Consider the following 20850-nt stretch of genomic DNA (forward strand, 5'->3'; position numbering starts at 1 on the left):
TAGTTTTTGCATGACGTACCTGGTATGTCAGTTGTCATTAAGGGGTTAAGTTCGCCCTAGCATTTGGGTCTTCTTCTGGACTTTTCCTAACCTGACACTGTGCAGCATGTAAACTCTCCAATTGCAGATCACTGTAAACCTCCACTAAAATAGGTAGATACTAAAAATGTTTTGACTAAGTTAATAAATGCTTCCAAGTTTGATCTAGTACACAAAAATCTTAAAGGGACAGTAAACTATTTTGAACATAATTGTACAGTGTTTTGCACACAAAAAATAATAATATGTAAAACTAGCTACATCTATGATTAAAAACCCTTCACTTGACCCAACTTCCCCTTCATACTATTGCCCTGCCTGTCTCCTACCTCTTACTTTAAAGCATCTGTAAGTTCAGATTTATTATTATTATTATTATTATTATTATTATCGGTTATTTGTAGAGCGCCAACAGATTCTGCAGCGTTCAGATGCTTACTACCCTTTGATACTTTCTTTCCCAATCTGGATTTTGTCCCCAATCTTCCACAAAAACTGCACTCAACAAGGTGAGAAATAGTCTTCTTGCAGCAATGTCTATCTACTTTAACTTTTTACTGCCTCAAACTCTCAACTTCTATGGCATTTATGACACAGTACTCTATGAGGCATATTTAAGAAATGTCTTGCGGACCTGATCCGACAGTGCGGATCAGGTCCGCAAGACATCGCTGAATGCGGAGAGCAATACGCTCTCCGCATTTAACATTGCACCAGCATCTCACAAGAGCTGCTAGTGCAACGCCGCCCCCTGTAGACTCACAGCCAATGGGCCGTCAGCAGGGAGCTATCAATCAACCAGATCATACTCGATCGGGTTGAATTGTTGCGTTTCCTGTCCGCCTGCTCAGAGCAAGACATCGCTGAATGCGGAGAGCAATACGCTCTCCTCATTTAACATTGCACCAGCATCTCACAAGAGCTGCTAGTGCAACGCCGCCCCCTGTAGACTCGCAGCCAATGGGCCGTCAGCAGGGAGCTATCAATCAACCAGATTGTACTCGATCAGGTTGAATTGTTGCGTTTCCTGTCCGCCTGCTCAGAGCAGGCAGACAGGGTTATGGAGCAGCGGTCTTTGTTACCGCTGCTTCAAAACTGCTGTTTCTGGCGAGTCTAAAGACTCTCCAGAAACACGGGCCGTCAAGCTCCTTTCGGAGCTTGATAGATAGGCCCCTATCTCTTTCCACAACTTCAGAATATCCTTCTTTGATGCATTCTCTGCCCCTTTCCCACTTTCTATTAAGATGTTTAAAATCTTGGTTCTATGTCCCATTTGGGGAAAACTGAAATATCCTCCATATATGATATGATTTAATTATAAGAAAATGAATTTTCTCAAATTGTAAAAATTTAACTTCAGAAAACCTTTCTTTCACTCATCCTCCACGATTGTAATCTACTAATGAATTTACATTCAAATAGTTCCTGTATAGGGAACAACAGGTTTTAAAAACAAAAGAAACAAATAGTCCCCACTCAAAATACACATCAAATCATGAGAGCATCCTGGTGTATTATCTAAATCATTCACAATTAGCTTCTAGGGATCTGATTACAAGAAAAAACCCTGTGGTCAGGGAGCCATAACTCCTAAGACATTATGTGCTCAGGGGACAATGAACCATGTCACACCTATTAGTTAATTAATACATGCTGGGTAAATATACAAATATCCAGACTTTATGTCTATTCTGAATTTAGCAGAGAGACAATTCTTAACTTGCAATATCATCAGGGGAACTGATGCTGCATGAAATAATTTGTGTATTTAATATTCATATATTTAATGTGTTTCAATACAGTATGATATACTAATTTTATAAAATAGACTCTTAAATAAGAAATTATTTATCACTAATCTAAACTGAATTATGCACTACACTATAAGACAAACTACTTTACACACCCTTTTAATGTGTGATACATTGTTATAAACTCAGATATAATTCAGGAATACATTATATGCACACTCTGAGTTAAGACATACTTTACTTATATCACTTGCTTCAATAAAGCCCAAACTGACAAAATATTGTATAATACTGGAAATTACCTGATTATGGGCCAGATAACAAGTCATGAAGTAAATCTAAATTTACCGTTTTCAAAAAACCTGCTAGCTATATGGTTTTTGCGATTCTCTGGATCAGCAGGTATTACAAGTTGAAAAAAAATATTTTTTTCGATAGCTGTATCCCGAGAATTGCAAAAATCAATATTGGAGTTTTGGTGTGCGTGGGCATGGGTTTTACCATAGAAATCAATGGAGAAAAAAAAGTGGGAAAAAGCCCTACCATAAGCCCCTATTTTAATAACCCTTAATCTGCCATCCCCCCACATTGCAAACCCTACATAATACTATTAACCCCTAAACCATTATACCCCCACGTTGCAAAATACATGAACTATTAACCCCTAGACCGCTACCCCCCCCCCCCAACATTGCAATTTACATAAATAAAAGCTTTTTCCTTTCATCCTATTTTAAATTTGAAGAGGACTACTGACATCGCTGCCAACCTCGCTGAAGACTTTATAGCCGCCAATTGGATGAAGATAGAAGATGGACCGCCGATGGAAAAAGATGGATGAAGATGGAGCGCCGCCGGGGTGAAGATGGAGCATTGCCCATCATCAAGGGTGAGTACCAATTTTGGGGTTAGATTTAGTTTTTTTTTTTTTTGGGGGAGGTGATTAGGGATTTTTTTTATGGGCAGAAAAAGAGCTGAATGCCCCGTTAAGGGCAATGCCCAACCAAATGTCCTTTTCAGGACAATGGGTAGTTTAGGTTTTCTGAGTTAGGTTTTTGTTTTTGGGGGGGGGTTGGGGTTGAGGGGTTGTAATGTTAGGAGGTAATTGTTTTATTTTATGCAAAAGAGCTGTTAACTTTAAGGGCAAGGTCCTACAAAATGTTTTTTATTTTTAAGTAATGTTAGTTTTTTTTGTTAGGGTAAGCTTAGGTTATATTTTAATTTTACAGGTAAGTTTTTTTATTTATTTTAAGGTATTTAGAATTTTTTAAATTCATTTATGGGTATATTAATTGTTAGGTTAGGGGGTTTAGATTTTAATTACTTTGCGATGTGGGGGGATGGCGATTTAGGGGTAAATATTTTATTTAGGTACTTTGCAATGTGGGGGGATGGATGTTTAGGTGCTATTAATTTACAGCTAGATTACGAGTTATGCGTGCTATAGGGAAATTAACGAATGCAACAAAAGTTGCGTTATTTAACCCTCTATAGCGCAGCCATTACAAGTTTTGAAACAGCCGGCTTGTGCCGTGGTTTTAAGTTCCATACCGCACAAAATACAAGCGCTGTTTTGATGTGCTCGTGCATGCTTTCCCTATAGACATCAATGGGGAGAAGGTGTAAAAAAAAAATAAACTAACACTTGCAATCGCTGAATGAAAAGCTCCGTAACGCAGTCCTATTGATGTCTATGGGAGGAAAAAAGTAACATTTAAACCTAACACCCTAACATAAACCCCACATCTAAACACCCCTAATCTGCTGCCCCCGACATCACCTACACCTACATAATGTTATTAACCCCTAATCTACTGCTCCCGATATCGCCACCACCTAAATAAAAATATTAACCCCTAATCTGCCACTCTTGATGTCGCCGCCACTATACTAAAGTTATTAAACCCTATTCCCTCGCACCCCAATATCGCCCACACTATAATAAAGATATTAACCCCTAAACCTCTGGCCTCCCACATCACTACCACTAAATATACCTATTAGCCACTAAACCGCCAGCCCCCCATATCGCAACAACCTAAATTAAACTATATTAACCTCTAAAACCTAACCCTAACACTAACATAACCCTAACCCTAAACCTAACACCCCCTAACTTTAGCATAATTAAAATAGAGCTAAATTAAACTTACAATTATTAACTAAGCAATTCCTATTTAAAACTAAATACTTACCTGTGAAATAAAACCTAAGCTAGCTACACTATAACTAATAGTTATATTGTAGCAAGCTTAGGTTTTATTTTTATTTCACAGGTAAGTTTGTCTTTATTTTAACTATGTAGACTAGTTAGTAAATAGTTATTTACTAATTACCTAGTTAAAATAAATACAAACTTAACTGTGAAATAAAACCTACGCTGCCTTACACTGAAACCTAACATTACAAAAATAAAACGCCTACCATTAAAAAAAATAACGAACACTAAAATTACAAAAAAATTAAAAAAACCTACATTACAAAAAATAACAAAATTATACAAAATAAAAAACCCACCCTTAAATACAAAGCCTAATCTAAAATAAACTACCAAGGGCCCTTAAAAGGGCCGTTTTGTGGGCCCTTAAAAGGGCCTTTTGTAGGGCATTGCCCTAAAGTTAACAGCTCTTTTGCTACAAAACTAAACAAACACCCCCTAACAATATACAACCCCCAAACCCCCAAACTAAAAATAAAGTAAAACCTCATCTTCCCATTGCCCTGAAAAGAGCATTTGTATAGGCATTGCCCTTAAAATGGCATTTAGCTCTCTTTCCTGCCCTTAAAAGGGCATTCAGCTCTTTTATGAAATGCCCAAGCCCTAATCTAAAAATAAAAACCCACCCCAAAACGAAAAAAATACATTACACAAAATAAACAAATTATCAAAAATAATAAAAATTATCCCTATTCTAATACCCATTTAAAAAAAAAAAGACCCACCCAAAATAAAAAACCTAATCTACAATAAACTACCAATAGTCCTTAAAAGGGCCTTTTGAAGGGCATTGCCCTAAGTTAAACAGTTCTTTTTACCTGGAAAAAAAAAATACAAAGACCCACTAACATTACCAACCCCCCAAACCCACAAAATAAAAAAACTATCTAAAAAAAACCTAAGCTAATCAACTGCCCTGAAAAGGGCATTTGTAAGTGGATCTTCAGGGGTTAGTGATAGGTTTTTTAAGGGGTTTTTGAGTGTTGGTTTTTTTTAGTTTAGGGTTTGGGCTTTCGTAAAAGAGCTAAATGCCCTTTTCAGGGTAAAGCAAAAGGGCATTTAGCTCTTTTGCTTTGCCCTGAAAAGGGCATTTAGCTCTTTTACAAAAGCCCAAACCCTAAACCAAAAAAAAAAAAACACTCAAAAAAACCCTTAAAAAAAACCTTAAAAAAACCTATCACTAACCCCTGAAGATCCACTTACAGTTTTTGACGTCCCGCTTGAACGATCTTCATTCAGGCGATGAAGTCCTCATCCAGGCGGCGAGAAGTCTTCATCCAGACGGCATCTTCTATCTTCATCCAGTCGACATCTTCTATCTTCATCCCGGCGGCACGGAGTGGGTCTATCCTGAAGAAATCTGGAGCAGAGCATCCTCTTCATATGGTCGCCGCCGTACACTGAATCTTGAATGCAAGGTACGCGATTCAAGATGGCGTCCCTTGCATTCCTATTGGCTGATTTGATTTTGGAAAGTCAAATCAGCCAATAGGATGAGAGCTACTGAAATCCTATTGGCTGTTCAAATCAGCCAATAGGATGAGAGCTACTGAAATTATATTGGCTGATTTGAACAGCCAATAGAATTTCAGAAGCTCTCATACTCATAATGGCAGCGCTATGGAAGTCCTATGAAAACACAACATTTTTACGAGTGCGGGACTGATGTTGCGTTTAAGGCTAAAAGGCTTGCGGTACAGCTATACCGACAAGACTTGTAATGGCTGTGGTGCTGTTTTAACACTGAAATGGCCATTTTTTCAGCGTTAAAACATGAATGCAAAACTCGTAATCTAGGTGTTATTTAGGTATTTTGCAATGTGGAAGGATGGCGGTTTAGGGCTTAATAATTTATTTAGGGCTTGCGATGTGGAGGGATAGCGGTTTAGGGGTTAATCGTGTAGTTTTTGGGTGTAAGTATACTTTGTAATGTATTTTTAATACTAATACTTTAATAAATCAGTTATATATTTGATCATAATTGATACCCTGATTACTGCATATATATAATTGCTGTGTTTATAATACCTCACCTGTTAATTTAGTTATTGTTAGAACTTATTTTTAATTGGGATTAAATATTGATATTTAATGATAATTTTTATTGTCATTCATTATTAATATTTATAAACAGACTGACGAACATTTGGTTGCGCATGTTTAATTTTAATTTTTTATTTTTAACATTACTATAGGTATCTTCATTTGTAGAATGGTGAACATGGTATTCAGATTAGTATTTGGAGATGAGCATAAAGAGGTGAGAGAATTGTGTTGAGTGCTTGGTTGGATAAACAAATTAAATAGAACTTAAAGTAGAGGCAGAGTCAGCAAATCTAAAGTTGGATTAGTTAAAGAATCCTTATAATGTTGGTACTTTAAACAATAACTGCTATCACTTACCTTGATTGTATGTTGCTGACATTGAGTGGTAGCATTTTAGTTGGTTTATCCTCAAGGGTTGCAATTTGAGTACCATTGCTTTTTATACATGCATATGTTGTGCACGCTTCCACCTAAAGTATTTAGAATAAAAAAAAGAAGAAACTTTATAATAGCACTACAGGCAAAAGCTATGACTTTTTAAATAGCAATTAAAAATCAAAATTACTACCACCCCCCGCATCGCAGCCAATTAATAAACTTATTAACCCCTAAACCACCATCCCCCGCATCGCAACCACTAAATAAAACTTATTAACCCCTAAACCGCCGCCCCCTGCATTACAAACACTAAATAAAACTATTGACCCCTAAACCGCCACCCCCACATAGCAAACACTAAATAAAACTAAAAACACCTAAACCGTCATCCCCCCACATCGAAAACACTATATAAAACCAATAAACCCTAAACCGCCATCCCTCCACATCACAAAAAATAAATAAAACGTATAACCCCTAAACTGCCATCCCCCACATTGCAACAACTAAATAAAACTAATAACCCCTAAAGCACCAGCCCCCCACATCGCAAAGTATTAAACTAATATCTAAACTCCCTAACCTAACACCCCCTAACTTAACCCCAATTAAAATACACCAAAATTAAATTAAAAATAAACTACCTTAAAAAAATATATAAAAACTTACATGTAAAACAAAATTAAAACCTAAGCTTAAACTAAAAAAATTATTTTTAAAATAAAAAAAAGTACAAAAATATAAAACCTACATTACAAAAAACACTAACATTACAATGAAAAAATACTACCCTTACAATTTTTTTTAAAAAAAATACCATTACCAAGAAATAAAAAAAACTACCATTACAAAAAACAACAAATTATCCAAAATAAAAAAATATTCCTATTCTAATACCCCAAAATAAAATACCACCCCAAAATAAAAAAAACTAATCTACAAATAAACTACCAATAGCCATTTAAAGGGCCTTTTGTATGGGTATTGCCCCAAAGCTAACAGCTCTTTTACATTAAAAAATAAAACAATTACCGCCTAACATTACAATCCCCCATCCCCCAAAATAAAAAAAAAACTATCTAAAAAAAGACGAATCTACCCATTGCCCCAAAAATGGCATTTGGATGGGCATTGCTCTTAAAATGGCATTCATCTCTTTTTCTGCCCAATAAAAAAGCCCTAATCTTAAAAATAAAACACCCTTGCATTCCTATTGGCTGATTTGATTCTTCAAATTTAAATCAGCCAATAGGATGAAAGCAGTTTTTGTCCTATTGGCGGATTTGAATTTGTTCAGCCAATAGTAGTGCAAGGGTACTCCTATATAAAAGGGGCACCTTGCATTCAATCTTTATTGTGCAGCTGGAAACCGCATGAAGAGGAGCTCCGTGTCGATGCTCTGAGGAAGAGTACCGACATCGCCTATTACATCTCCAAGACTTCGCTGTCGCCACAACCGGGATAAAGATGGACCGCGGCCTGGGTGAAGATTGAAAAAGATGGTCCCTCGATGGATGAAGATGGATTGCCGCCGAGATGAAGCGCCACCCAAAATAAAAAAATTTAAGTTGTAGACACATTTTTTTGCTCCTTGAACCAGTGCTGCAATTTCCACAAATAGCTTTCCCGGCTGCTTTTGCTTGTTTGTACTTTGCTCCTCCCCTGCCCAATTTCACTATGAATGTTGTGGGCATGCCGTGGGGCTTGCAAAGTTGCGCTGCTAGCCTAAACCTGCCTGCCTATCTGTGCTCACTGCTCAATGACGTGTGGAGCAGTGGAGTCACTCACTGCTGCGCTGTCTCTCTAAACGGGAACTGGGAAATCATGAGGGGGATGCCTGGCACCTGACCGCATGACTGTCTAACACTGTCTCTAAAGTGAAGGAGACACGTATGATACCCACCAGACCGGTAGGGTTACGGTACACTAAGTGCACACTGAAGAGGTAGGAGGGGAGAGCGGACGGGGGTCTGGGGGTGGGCAGAGAGCAGAGGTGCTTGGCCATAAGAAGCGGTAGGCACGCGGCCCGGTGCTGTGCACTGACAGACTTGGAACAGAGTCAGAGAGCAGAATTTTCATAGTTTGCACGCCTAAACCTTTTCTTTAGTGATTTATTTTTAGAGTGCTCTTTTTATCGTTCATTTGATGCTCTGCTGAGCCAGGGAGCAACTCTAGGCATGAGCTTTATAATTAATGCAGTGCAGTTTACATATTTTGTATGTGTGTGTGTCTCAGTGTTTTTGTGTGTGTGTGTGTCTGAGTGCTTTTGTGTGTGTGACTGAGTGTTTCTGTGTGTGTGTGTGTGTGTGTGTCTAAGTGTTTGTGTGTGTGCCTGAGTCTTTTTGTGTGTGTGTGTGTGTGTGTCAGAGTGTTTTTGTGTGTGTGTCTGAGTGTTTTTGTGTATGTGTCTGAGTGTTTTTGTGTGTGTGTTTTTGTGCATGTGTCTGAGTGTTTTTGTGTGTGTTTCCGAGTGTTTGTGTGTGCATCTGAGTGTGTTTTTAAGTGTGTCTAAGTGTGTCTGAGTGTTTGTTTGTATGTGTGTGTGCCTGTGTTTTTGTGTTTGTGTGTGTCTGCTTTCTGGGGGGAGGGGGGTGACACCATAAGTTACCGCACCGGGTGACATCAACCCTAGTGACGCCACTGGGTGTGGAGAAGATGGGTCATACCTACATATGTGGTGGCACTGTGTTAGGGTAAAAGGATCTGTGACTAAACCTCAGCATACTTAAGCATAATATTAGAGAAGGAGATCATCCTGACCCCAGAACACAACATAACAATAGCCCCAGGTTTATTGTGTTGGCGATGCAGAGCGGCAGATTAGGGGTTAATATCTTTATTTACTGTTGGCGAAATTGGGGGGCAGCAGATTAGGGGTATTTATGTTAGGTTGTTAGATTTAAAGAAAACATTCTTGTCTCCATAGACATCAATGGGGAATGCATTTTAGCAATCCCCGATCGCAGGTGTTTTTTTCTAACACTTTTTCTCCATTGATGTCTATGGGGGGATACGTGTACAAGCACGTTAAGTCAGGACTTGGCTTTTATGTGTTATGGATCTTACTGCACCATACCGCACAACAAAAGAAAGTTTTTTTGTAACTTGTAATGGCTGCGGTATAGAAACAGCGGTACGGTCCCATTTAGCGCGGTGTGTACGCTACGGCTATACCGCACAACATGTAATCTCCCTCTGTTTTTGAAAAGCAGAAATATAAAGCTTAGAAGCCGGCCAACTTTAAGTTCAGCACCCTGAATAGCGCTTGCTTATTGGTGGCTACATTTAGCCACCAATCAGCAAGAGCTACCCAGGGTGCTGAATGTAAAGTTGGCCGGCTTCTAAGCTTTAAATTTCTGCTTTTCAAATAAACTGCAAAATTACAAGTTGTGCACTAAACCAGGTGCATAAATAACGCAAAAAATGAGCGATATCGCACTCTTCATAGCGCTGCCATTACAAGTTACACAAAAACCTTCTTTTGTTGTGCGGTATGGTACAGTAAGATCCATAAAGCACAAAACCCAAGGCCTGACTTCACGTACTCATGCACATTTCCCCCAATAGACATCAATGGAGAGAAAGTGTTAGAAAAAAACACCTGCGATCGCGGAATGGTGATTGCCGTAACGCAATCCCCATTGATATCTATGGGGAAAAGAATGTTATATATAAATCTAACACCCTAACATAATTAAAGTTAGGGGGGTGCTAGCTTAAGGGGTTAATAGTTTAATTTAGGTAGTCGCGGTGTGGGTGTTTGGTGGTTTACGGGTTAATATGTTTAGTTTAGTATTTGTGATGCGGGGAGTGGCGGATTAGGGGTTAATAATTTTATTTTGGTGTTAGCAATGCGGGTGGGTGGCGGATTAAGGGTTAATAGGTGTATTGTAATGTTGGCAATGCGGGGGCCGCAGATTAGGGATAAATAGTTTTATTTAGATGTTAGCGATGCGGGTGGGTGGCGAATTAGGGGTTAATAGGTTTACTGTTTTGGTGATGCAGGGATGCAGATTAGGGGTTAATATCTTTATTTAGTGTTGGCGATGTTGGGGGGCAGCAGATTAGGGGTTTTTATGTTAGGTAGTTAGATTTAAAGAAAATGTTCTTGTCTCCATAGACATCAATGGGGAATGTGTTTTAGCGATCGCAAATCCACAATCGCAGGTGTTCGTTTTTTTTCTAACACTTTATCTCCATTGATGTCTATGGGGGGACTTGGCTTTTTGTGCGGCATGGAGCTAATCACACCATATCGCACAACAAAGTAAAGTTTTTTTAAACTTGTAATGGCTGCGGTATGGAAATAGTGGTACGGACCCATTTTGCGTGGTATGTACGCTACGACTATACCACACAACTTGTAATCTCCCTCTTTATTTGAAAAGCAGAAATGTAAAGCTTAGAAGCCGGACAACTTTAGGTTCATCACCCTGGATAGTGTTTTCTTATTGGTGGCTACATTTATCCACCAATCAGCAAGCGCTACCCAGGTGCTGAATAAAAAATGGACCATCCCCTATGCTTTACATTCCTGCTTTTCAAATAAACAGCAAAATTACAAGTTGTGGGCTAAACCGGGTGCGTAAATAACGCAAAAAAAATTGCCGTATCGCACACTACATAGAGCTGCCATTTCAAGTTACACAAAAACCTTATTTTGTTGTGCGGTATGGTGTGATAAGCTCCATACCGCACAAAACCCAAGGCCTGACTTGATGTGCTCGTGCACATTTTCCCCCATAGACATCAATGGAGAACGCAATCCCCATTGATGTCTATGGGGAAAAGAAAAATATATATATCTAACACCCTTACATAAACCCCTAGTCTAAATATCCCTAATCAGCCTCCCCCTGACACTGCAGACACTAAATAAAGTGATTAACCCCTAAACCGCTACTCCCCCGCATCGCTAACACCTAAATAAACCTAGGTCAATTAAATAGCACTTATTAGTGTTATTCCTGACGCGTTTCGAAGGCTTATTGCCTCTGATGAAAGTAGATTTTCTGTAACAGCCTTCGAAACGCATCAGGCATAACACTAATAAGTGCTATTTGATTGACCTACTGCAGACCACCTTAAAGCATTACATTTTTGTACTGCATTTAATATTTTAATATTCGATTTGGGAAGTTTACGTACCTTTGGGATCATTACCCACTACAGAGGTTTTACATATGAGCTTACATGTTACCTCATAACATTGAGAGTTTGTAATGTGAGTGCAAATTTCTACTATCTTTTGTGCAAGATGTTTTAAGCATAATAAATTGTGTTAAACATTATTGCACTAGTATTGCACTCTTTTTCTTTCATACCTCTCATACAACTCAAGCCTGACAAGGAACCCTAAATAAAAAGAACGTAGAAGGGATCGTATACACATATATTTCACTTAGGACCCACGCTCTACCCTTACCTCATATTGATTGAGGGTAGCTCCTGTGAGTATATTTTCAAAAGGGTTTGTGTGGATCCCATTCACCTATTGTTTCTGAATTCATGGGACTCTAGCCTTTGTATCTTAGTGGCATGAACTGGGCTCTTTCGGTTTTGGGACTTATTCATATATATTTTTTATATATATTTTTAATTTTCCCATTTCATTTTCTGTTTAATTTCTTTCCCTATCCGATATTTATAAGTTGTACTTTTCACCTATGTATATTGCTTTATTGTATTTAGATATGCTTTATTGGATATAGATACGTATTACCATACTTCATCTCTATACTATTAGAAGTGCAATTATATATAAACTATTAGTGCACCTATTTTTTATTTATTATTTATTTTTTATTTTGGATCTAGCATCAATAAGTTTAATATTTTGTCCCTTTTTTTAGTGCTTGCCTCATATCCCAATTCTCTTTACCTTCTGTTATTTAAATAGAAATATTTGGAAAAAGATATTTCGCTATTGGGGGATATTGTGGGTAGCAGCTTTCTTAGGAGACAAAATATTGTAGTTTCTGATTAATTGAAATTTAATTAACATCATCAAAATGTTGTTTTAATTTGAATCTTAATGAAATTGTTTATGTACTCATTCATAACATTGGTATTTCTGTACAAGCAATGTACTCAGTAGATATTTATTTATCTATTTTCCATTTTGTCAGTTTTAGTATTCATATTCTATAACATTTTACTATATTATTTATTATTTTATATTCAGTTGTGTGATTCCTTGTGTTTGCACTCGGTAGGCTCCAAAGCTTATATCACTACTTGTTAGTGATATATTCTATTTGTACATACCTAAATAAACATATTAACACCTAAACCACCGACCCCCCACATCGCCACTACTATAATAAAACTATTAACCCCTACACCACTGCCCCTACGCATCGCTAACACCCAAATAAAGTTATTAATCCCTAAACCGCCATCCCCCTACATCGCTACTACTATAATAAACCTATTAATCATTAAACCGCTGCACTCCCAAATCTCTACTAATAAAATAAACCTATTAACACCTAAACTGCCAACCCCCCCACATCGTTACTAATAAAATAAACCCATTAATGTTTAAACTGCCATCCCCCACAATGCTATAAACCTAATTAATCTATTAACCCCTAAACTGCCATGCCCCCACAACGCAAATAACTGATTTAATCACTAAGCCCCCTAGCCTAACACCCCCTAAATTAACCCCAATTACATAAAAAATATAAAGTTAAAATTAAAAAAAAAATCCTAACATTACTTAAAAAAAACAACCTAAGATTAAATTAAAATAAATACATCTAAATTTACAAAAAATAAAAGTAGAAAATTACATTAAAAAATAATCCAAATTATCAAAAATAAAAAATAAAACCTAATCTAATACCCCTATAAAAATAAAAAAGCCCCCGCAAAAACAAAATTTATGCTTACCTGCTAAATTTCATTCTTTACGGATATGGTGAGTCCACGGCTTGAGTAATTACTGTTGGGAATATCACTCCTGTCCAGCAGGAAGAGGCAAAGATCACCACAGTTAAACTGTTAAGTATCACTCCCTTACCCACAACCCCCAGTCATTTGGCTGAAGGGAAATGGAGAAAAAAGGAGTAACACAAGGTGTAGAGGTGCCTGAGGTTATAGTCAAAAGAACAACTGTCTTAAAATATAGGGTGTGGCCATGGACTCAACATATATAGAAATAAATACATTTATCAGGTAAGCATAAATTTTGTTTTTTCTTTCCAAAGATATGGTGAGTCCACGACTTCAGTAATTTCTGTTGGGAACCAATACCCAAGCTAGAGGAAATGAATTAATAGGGAGGGACAAGACAGGCAGACCTAAACAGAAGGCACCACCACTTGAAGAACCTTTCTCCCAAAAGAAGCCTCAGCCGAGGCAAAAGTATAAAATTTGGAAAATTTGGAAAAAGTATGTAGAGAAAAGCAAGTTGCAACCTTGCAAATTTGTTCCACAGAAGCTTCATTTTTAAAAACCTAAAAAGAGGAAACAGCTCTTGTGGAATGATCCGTAATTCTCTCAGGAGGCTGCTGTCCAGCAGTCTCACAAGCCAAACGAATTATACATCGTAACCAAAAAGAAAGAGTAGTAGCAGTAGCTTTCTGACCTTTACGTTTCCCAGAGAAACAGACAAAGAGAGCAGAGGACTGGCGAAAATTCTTAGTTGCCTGTAAGTAGAATTTAAGAGCACATACAACATCTAAATTGTGTAACAAACGTTCTTTGCAAGAAAAACATAATTTATGTAAGAACTTACCTGATAAATTCATTTCTTTCATATTGGCATGAGTTCATGAGCTAGTGACGTATGGGATATACAATCCTACCAGGAGGGGCAAAGTTATCCCAAACCTCAAAATGCCTATAAATACACCCCTCAGCACACCCACAATTCAGTTTAACAAATAGCCAAGCAGTGGGCTGATAAAGAAAGGAGTAGAAAGCATCAACAAAAGGAATTTGGAAATAATTGTGATTTATACAAAAAATCATAACCACCATAAAAAGTGTGGGCCTCATGGACTCTTGCCAATATGAAAGAAATTAATTTATCAGGTAAGTTCTTACATAAATTATGTTTTCTTTCATGTAATTGGCAAGAGTCCATGAGCTAGTGACGTATGGGATAGCAATACCCAAGATGTGGATCTCCACTCAAGAATCACTAGAGAGGGAGGGAATAAAATAAAAACAGCAATTTTTCGCTGAAAAAATTAATCCACAACCCACAAAAGTAAGTTTATTTTAATAATTGAAAGAAAAAAACTTAAATCAAAATCAGAAGAATCAAACTGAAACAGCTGCCTGAAGAACTTTTCTACCAAAAACTGCTTCCGAAGAAGCAAATACATCAAAATGGTAGAATTTAGTAAATGTATGAAAAGAAGACCAAGTTGCTGCTTTGCAAATATAATCAACTGAAGCTTCATTCTTAAAAGCCCACGAAGTGGAGACTGATCTAGTAGAATGAGCTGAAATTCTCTGAGGCGGGGCCTGACCCGACTCCAAATAAGCTTGATGAATCAAAAGTTTCAACCAAGAAGCCAAGGAAATAGCAGAAGCCTTCTGACCTTTCCTAGGACCAGAAAATATAATGAATAGACTGGAAGTCTTCCTGAAATCTTTAGTAGCTTCCACATAATATTTCAAAGCTCTTACCACATCCAAAGCATGTAAGGATCTTTCCAAAGAATTCTTAGGATTAGGGCATAAGGAAGGGACAACAATTTCTCTATTAATGTTGTTCACAACCTTAGGTAAAAATTGAAAAGAAATCCGCAAAACTGCCTTATCCTGATGAAAAATCAGAAAGAGCAGATAGCTCAGAAACTCTTCTAGCAGAAGAGATGGTCAAAAGAAACAACACTTTCCAAGAAAGTAGTTTAATGTCCAAAGAATGCATAGGTTCAAATGGAGGAGCCTGTAAAGCCTTCAGAACCAAATTAAGACTCCAAGGAGGAGAAATTGATTTAATGACAGGCTTAATATGAACTAAAGCCTGTACAAAACAGTGTATATCAGGAAGTATAGCAATCTTTCTGTGAAATAAAACAGAAAGAGCAGAGATTTGTCCTGTCAAAGAACTTGCAGACAAATCCTTATCCAAACCATCCTGAAGAAATTGTAACATTCTAGGAATTCTAAAAGAATGCCAGGAGAATTTATGAGAAGTACACCATGAAATGTAAGTCTTCCAAACTCTATAATAAATCTTTCTAGAGACAGATTTACGAGCTTGTAACATAGAGGTTTCTCTGACTCAGTGATTAATACTATGACTTAGTACTAAGCGTTCAATTTCCATACCTTCAAATTTAATGATTTGAGATCCTGATGGAAAAATGGAACTTGAGATAGTAGGTCTGGCTGTAACGAAAGTGGCCAAGGCGGGCAACTGGACATCCAAACCAGATCCGCATACCAAAACCTGTGTAGCCATGCTGGAGCCACCAGCAACACAAATGATTGTTCCATGATGATTTTGGAGATCACTCTTGGAAGGAGAACTAGAGGCGGGAACATGTAAGCAGAATGATAACACCAAGGAAGTGTCAGCGCATCCACTGCTTCCGCCTGAACATCCCTGGACCTGGACAGGTGTCTGTGAAGTTTCTTGTTTAGATGAGAGGCCATGAGATCTATCTCTGGAAGACCCCACATCTGAACAATCTGAGAATATACATATGGATGGAGAGACCACTCCCCTGGATGTAAAGTCTGGCGGCTGAGATAATCCGCCTCCCAATTGTCTACACCTGGGATATGTACAGCAGAGATTAGACAGGAGCTGGATTCCGCCATAGCAAGTATCCGAGATACTTCTTTCATAGCTTGGGGACTGTGAGTCCCAACCCTGATGATTGACATATGCCACTGTTGTAATATTGTCTGTCTGAAAACAAATGAACGGTTCTCTCTTTAACAGAGGCCAAAACGGAAGAGCTCTAAGAATTGCACGGAGTTCTAAAATATTTATTGGTAATCTCGCCTCTTGAGATTTCCAAACCCCTTGTGCTGTCAGAGATCCCCAAACAGCTCCCCAACCTGAAAGACTCGCATCTGTTGTGAACACAGTCCAGGTTGGCTGAACAAAAGAAGCCCCTTGAACTAAACGATGGTGATCTATCCACCATGTCAGAGAGTGTCGTACATTGGGATTTAAGGATATTAATTGTGATATCTTTGTATAATCCCTGCACCATTGGTTCAGCATGCAAAGCTGTAGAGGTCACATGTGAAAACGAGCAAGGGGGATCGCATACGATGCTGCAGTCATGAGACCTAAAACTTCCATGCACATAGCCACTGAAGGGAATGACTGAGACTGAAGGTGCCGGCAGGCTGCAACCAATTTTAAACGTCTATTGTCTGTTAGAGACAGAGTCATGGACAGTGAATCTATCTGGAAGCCTAAAAAGGTGACCCTTGTTTGAGCAATCAAGAAACGTTTTGGTAAATTGATCCTCCAACCATGTTTCTGAAGAAAGATTCGGGTGAGATTCTGCAGTACGTAAAGACTGAGCTAGTACCAAGATATCATCCAAATAGGGAAACACCGCAATACCCTGTTCTCTGATTACAGAGAGTAGGGCACCCAGAACCTTTGAAAAGATTGTTGGAGCTGTTGCTAGGCCAAATGGAAGAGCAACAAATTGGTAATGCTTGTTTAGAAAAGAGAATCTCAGAAACTGATAATGTTCTGGATGAATCGGAATATGAAGGTATGCATCCTGCAAGTCTATTTTGGACATATAATGTCCTCACTGAACAAAAGGCAGAATAGTCCTTATAGTCACCATCTTGAAAGTTGGTACTCTTACATAACGATTCAAAATTTTCAGATCCAGAACTGGTCTGAATAATTTTTCCTTTTTTGGGACAATGAATAGATTTGAATTAAACCCCAAAGCTTGTTCCTGAAAAGGAAGTGGCATGATTACCCCTGAAGACTCCAGGTCTGAAACACACTTCAGGAAAGCCTGAGCTTTTACTGGAATTGCTGGGATACATGAGAGAAAAAATCTTCTCACAGGAGGTCTTACTCTGAATCCTATTCGATACCCTTGAGAGACAATGCTCTGAATCCATTGCTTTCGGACAGATTTTATCCAAATATCCTTGAAAAACCTTAATCTGCCCCCTACCAGCTGAGCTGGAATGAGGGCCGCACCTTCATGCGGACTTAGGGGCTGACTTTGATTTCCTAAATGGCTTGGATTTATTCCAATTTGAGGAAGGCTTGCAATTGGAAGCAGATTCCTTGGGGGGGGGGGGAGGATTGAGTTTTTGTTCCTTATTCTGACGAAAGGAACGAAAACGGTTAGAAGCCTTGGATTTACCCTTAGGTTTTTTTATCCTGAGGCAGAAAAACTCCCTTTCCCCCAGTGACAGTTGAAATAATATAATCCAACTGAGAACCAAATAAATTATTACCTTGGAAAGAAAGATATAGTAATCTAGATTTAGATGTCATAACAGCATTCCAAGATTTAAGCCACAAAGCTCTTCTAGCTAATATAGCTAAAGACATGGATCTAACATCAATTTTGATAATATCAATAATGGCATTACAAATAAAATGATTAGCATATTGCAGTAAGCGAATAATGCTAGATAAGTCAGAATCCAATTCCTGTTGCGCTAAATTCTCCAACCAGAAAGTTGATGCAGCCGCAATATCAGCCAAAGAAATTGTAGGTCTGAGAAGATGAACTGAATATAAATAGGCCTGCCTTAGATAAGATTCAAGCTTCCTATCTAAAGGATACCTTAAAGGAAGTACTATCTTCCATATGAATAGTGGTACATTTAGTAAGAGTAGAAATAGCCCCATCAACTTTGGGGATTTTTCCCCAAAACTCTATAGATTTTGCTGGTAAAGGATACAATTTTTTAAACCTTGAAGAAGGAATAAAAGAAGTACCTGGCTTTTTCCATTCCTTAGAAATCATACCAGAAATAGCCTCAGGAATAGAAAAAAACCCTGGATAAACCACAGGAGGTTTAAAAACAGCATTTAAACGTTTATTAGACTGAACGTCAAGAGGACTGGTTACCTCAATATCCAAAGTAATTACTTCTTTTAATAAAGAACGCATATACTCTATTTTAAATAAATAAGTAGATTTGTCAGTGTCAATGTCTGTGGAAGGATTTTCTGTATCAGATAGATCCTCATCAGAAGAGGATAAATTATTATGTTGTTGGTCATTTGAAATTTCAACAACTAAATGAGAAGTTTTAAAAGACCTTTTACGTTTATTAGAAGGTGGAAATGCAGACAAAGCCTTCAGGATAGAATCAGAAACAAATTCTTTAAAATTTACAAGTATATCATGCACATTAGAAGTTGAAGGAACTGCAACTGGCAATGTACTATTACTGATGGATACATTATCTGCATGTAAAAGTTTATCATGACAACTATTACAAATCACATTCGGTGAAATAATTTCTACAATTTTACAACAAATGCACTTAGCTTTAGTAGAACCGATGTCAGGCAGCAATGTTCCAGCAGAAACTTCTGAGGCAAGATCAGATTGAGACATCTTGCAAAATGTAAGAGAAAAAACAACATATAAAGCAAAATTTTCTATTTCCTTATATGACAGTTTCAGGAATGGGAAAAAATGCAAATAGCATAGCCCTCTGATAGAGAAAAAGGCAAGAGGCAAACATCAATGGGGTATTGAAATAAAGAAAAAGTTTGGCACCAAGTATGACGCACAACGTAACAAACTTTTTTGGCGCCAAAAATAACCGGAAAGGACACACTCGCGTCACTACAGGGAGTGCAGAATTATTAGGCAAGTTGTATTTTTGAGGATTTTATTATTGAACAACAACCATGTTCTCAGTGAACCCAAAAAACTAATTAATATCAAAGCTGAATAGTTTTGGAAGTAGTTTTTAGTTTGTTTTTAGTTTTAGCTATTTTAGGGGGATATCTGTGTGTGCAGGTGACTATTACTGTGCATAATTATTAGGCAACTTAACAAAAAACAAATATATACCCATTTCAATTATTTATTTTTACCAGTGAAACCAATATAACATCTCAACATTCACAAATATACATTTCTGACATTCAAAAACAAAACAAAAACAAATCAGTGACCAATATAGCCACCTTTCTTTGCAAGGACACTCAAAAGCCTGCCATCCATGGATTCTGTCAGTGTTTTGATCTGTTCACCATCAACATTGCGTGCAGCAGCAACCACAGCCTCCCAGACACTGTTCAGAGAAGTGTATTGTTTTCCCTCCTTGTAAATCTCACATTTGATGATGGACCACAGGTTCTCAATGGGGTTCAGATCAGGTGAACAAGGAGGCCATGTCATCAGATTTTCTTCTTTTATACCCTTTCTTGCCAGCCACTCTGTGGAGTACTTGGACGCGTGTGATGGAGCATTGTCCTGCATGAAAATCATGTTTTTCTTGAAGGATGCAGACTTCTTCCTGTACCACTGCTTGAAGAAGGTGTCTTCCAGAAACTGGCAGTAGGACTGGGAGTTGAGCTTGACCCAATCCTCACCCGAAAAGGCCCCACAAGCTCATCTTTGATGATACCAGCCCAAACCAATACTCCACCTTCACCTTGCTGGCGTCTGAGTCGGACTGGAGCTCTCTGCCCTTTACCAATCCAGCCACGGGCCCATCCATCTGGCCCATCAAGACTCACTCTCATTTCATCAGTCCATAAAACCTTAGAAAAATCAGTCTTGAGATATTTCTTGGCCCAGTCTTGACGTTTCAGCTTGTGTGTCTTGTTCAGTGGTGGTCGTCTTTCAGCCTTTCTTACCTTGGCCATGTCTCTGAGTATTGAACACCTTGTGCTTTTGGGCACTCCAGTGATGTTGCAGCTCTGAAATATGGCCAAACTGGTGGCAAGTGGCATCTTGGCAGCTGCACGCTTGACTTTTCTCAGTTCATGGGCAGTTATTTTGCGCCTTAGTTTTTCCACACGCTTCTTGCGACCCTGTTGACTATTTTGAATGAAACGCTTGATTGTTCGATGATCACGCTTCAGAAGCTTTGCAATTTTAAGAGTGCTGCATCCCTCTGCAAGATATCTCACTATTTTTGACTTTTCTGAGCCTGTCAAGTCCTTCTTTTGACCCATTTTGCCAAAGGAAAGGAAGTTGCCTAATAATTATGCACACCTGATATAGGGTGTTGATGTCATTAGACCACACCCCTTCTCATTACAGAGATGCACATCACCTAATATGCTTAATTGGTAGTAGGCTTTCGAGCCTATACAGCTTGGAGTAAGACAACATGCATAAAGAGGATGATGTGGTCAAAATACTAATTTGCCTAATAATTCTGCACTCCCTGTAATGACACAACCGTTTGAAAGGTCTCGGCGTCAAGTATGACACTGGAAATGACGAAGTTGCGTCATAGACGTATTTTTCCGCG

General features: G+C 38.2%; 1 protein-coding gene across 1 annotated transcript in view; it reads right to left on the reverse strand.

Annotated features, from left to right (window-relative positions):
• The window catches only part of USH2A (usherin), a 2188359-nt gene that overhangs the window by 808137 nt on the left and 1359372 nt on the right, over window positions 1-20850 (reverse strand). The window contains exon 46 of the mRNA XM_053712759.1: window positions 6412-6524. Within this exon, the coding sequence (XP_053568734.1) occupies window positions 6412-6524 (113 nt within the window). The remainder of the gene's footprint in view (window positions 1-6411; window positions 6525-20850) is intronic.

The sequence above is a fragment of the Bombina bombina genome, chromosome 4 (genome assembly GCF_027579735.1).
Source record: "Bombina bombina isolate aBomBom1 chromosome 4, aBomBom1.pri, whole genome shotgun sequence".
In the NCBI taxonomy this organism is placed as follows: domain Eukaryota; kingdom Metazoa; phylum Chordata; class Amphibia; order Anura; family Bombinatoridae; genus Bombina; species Bombina bombina.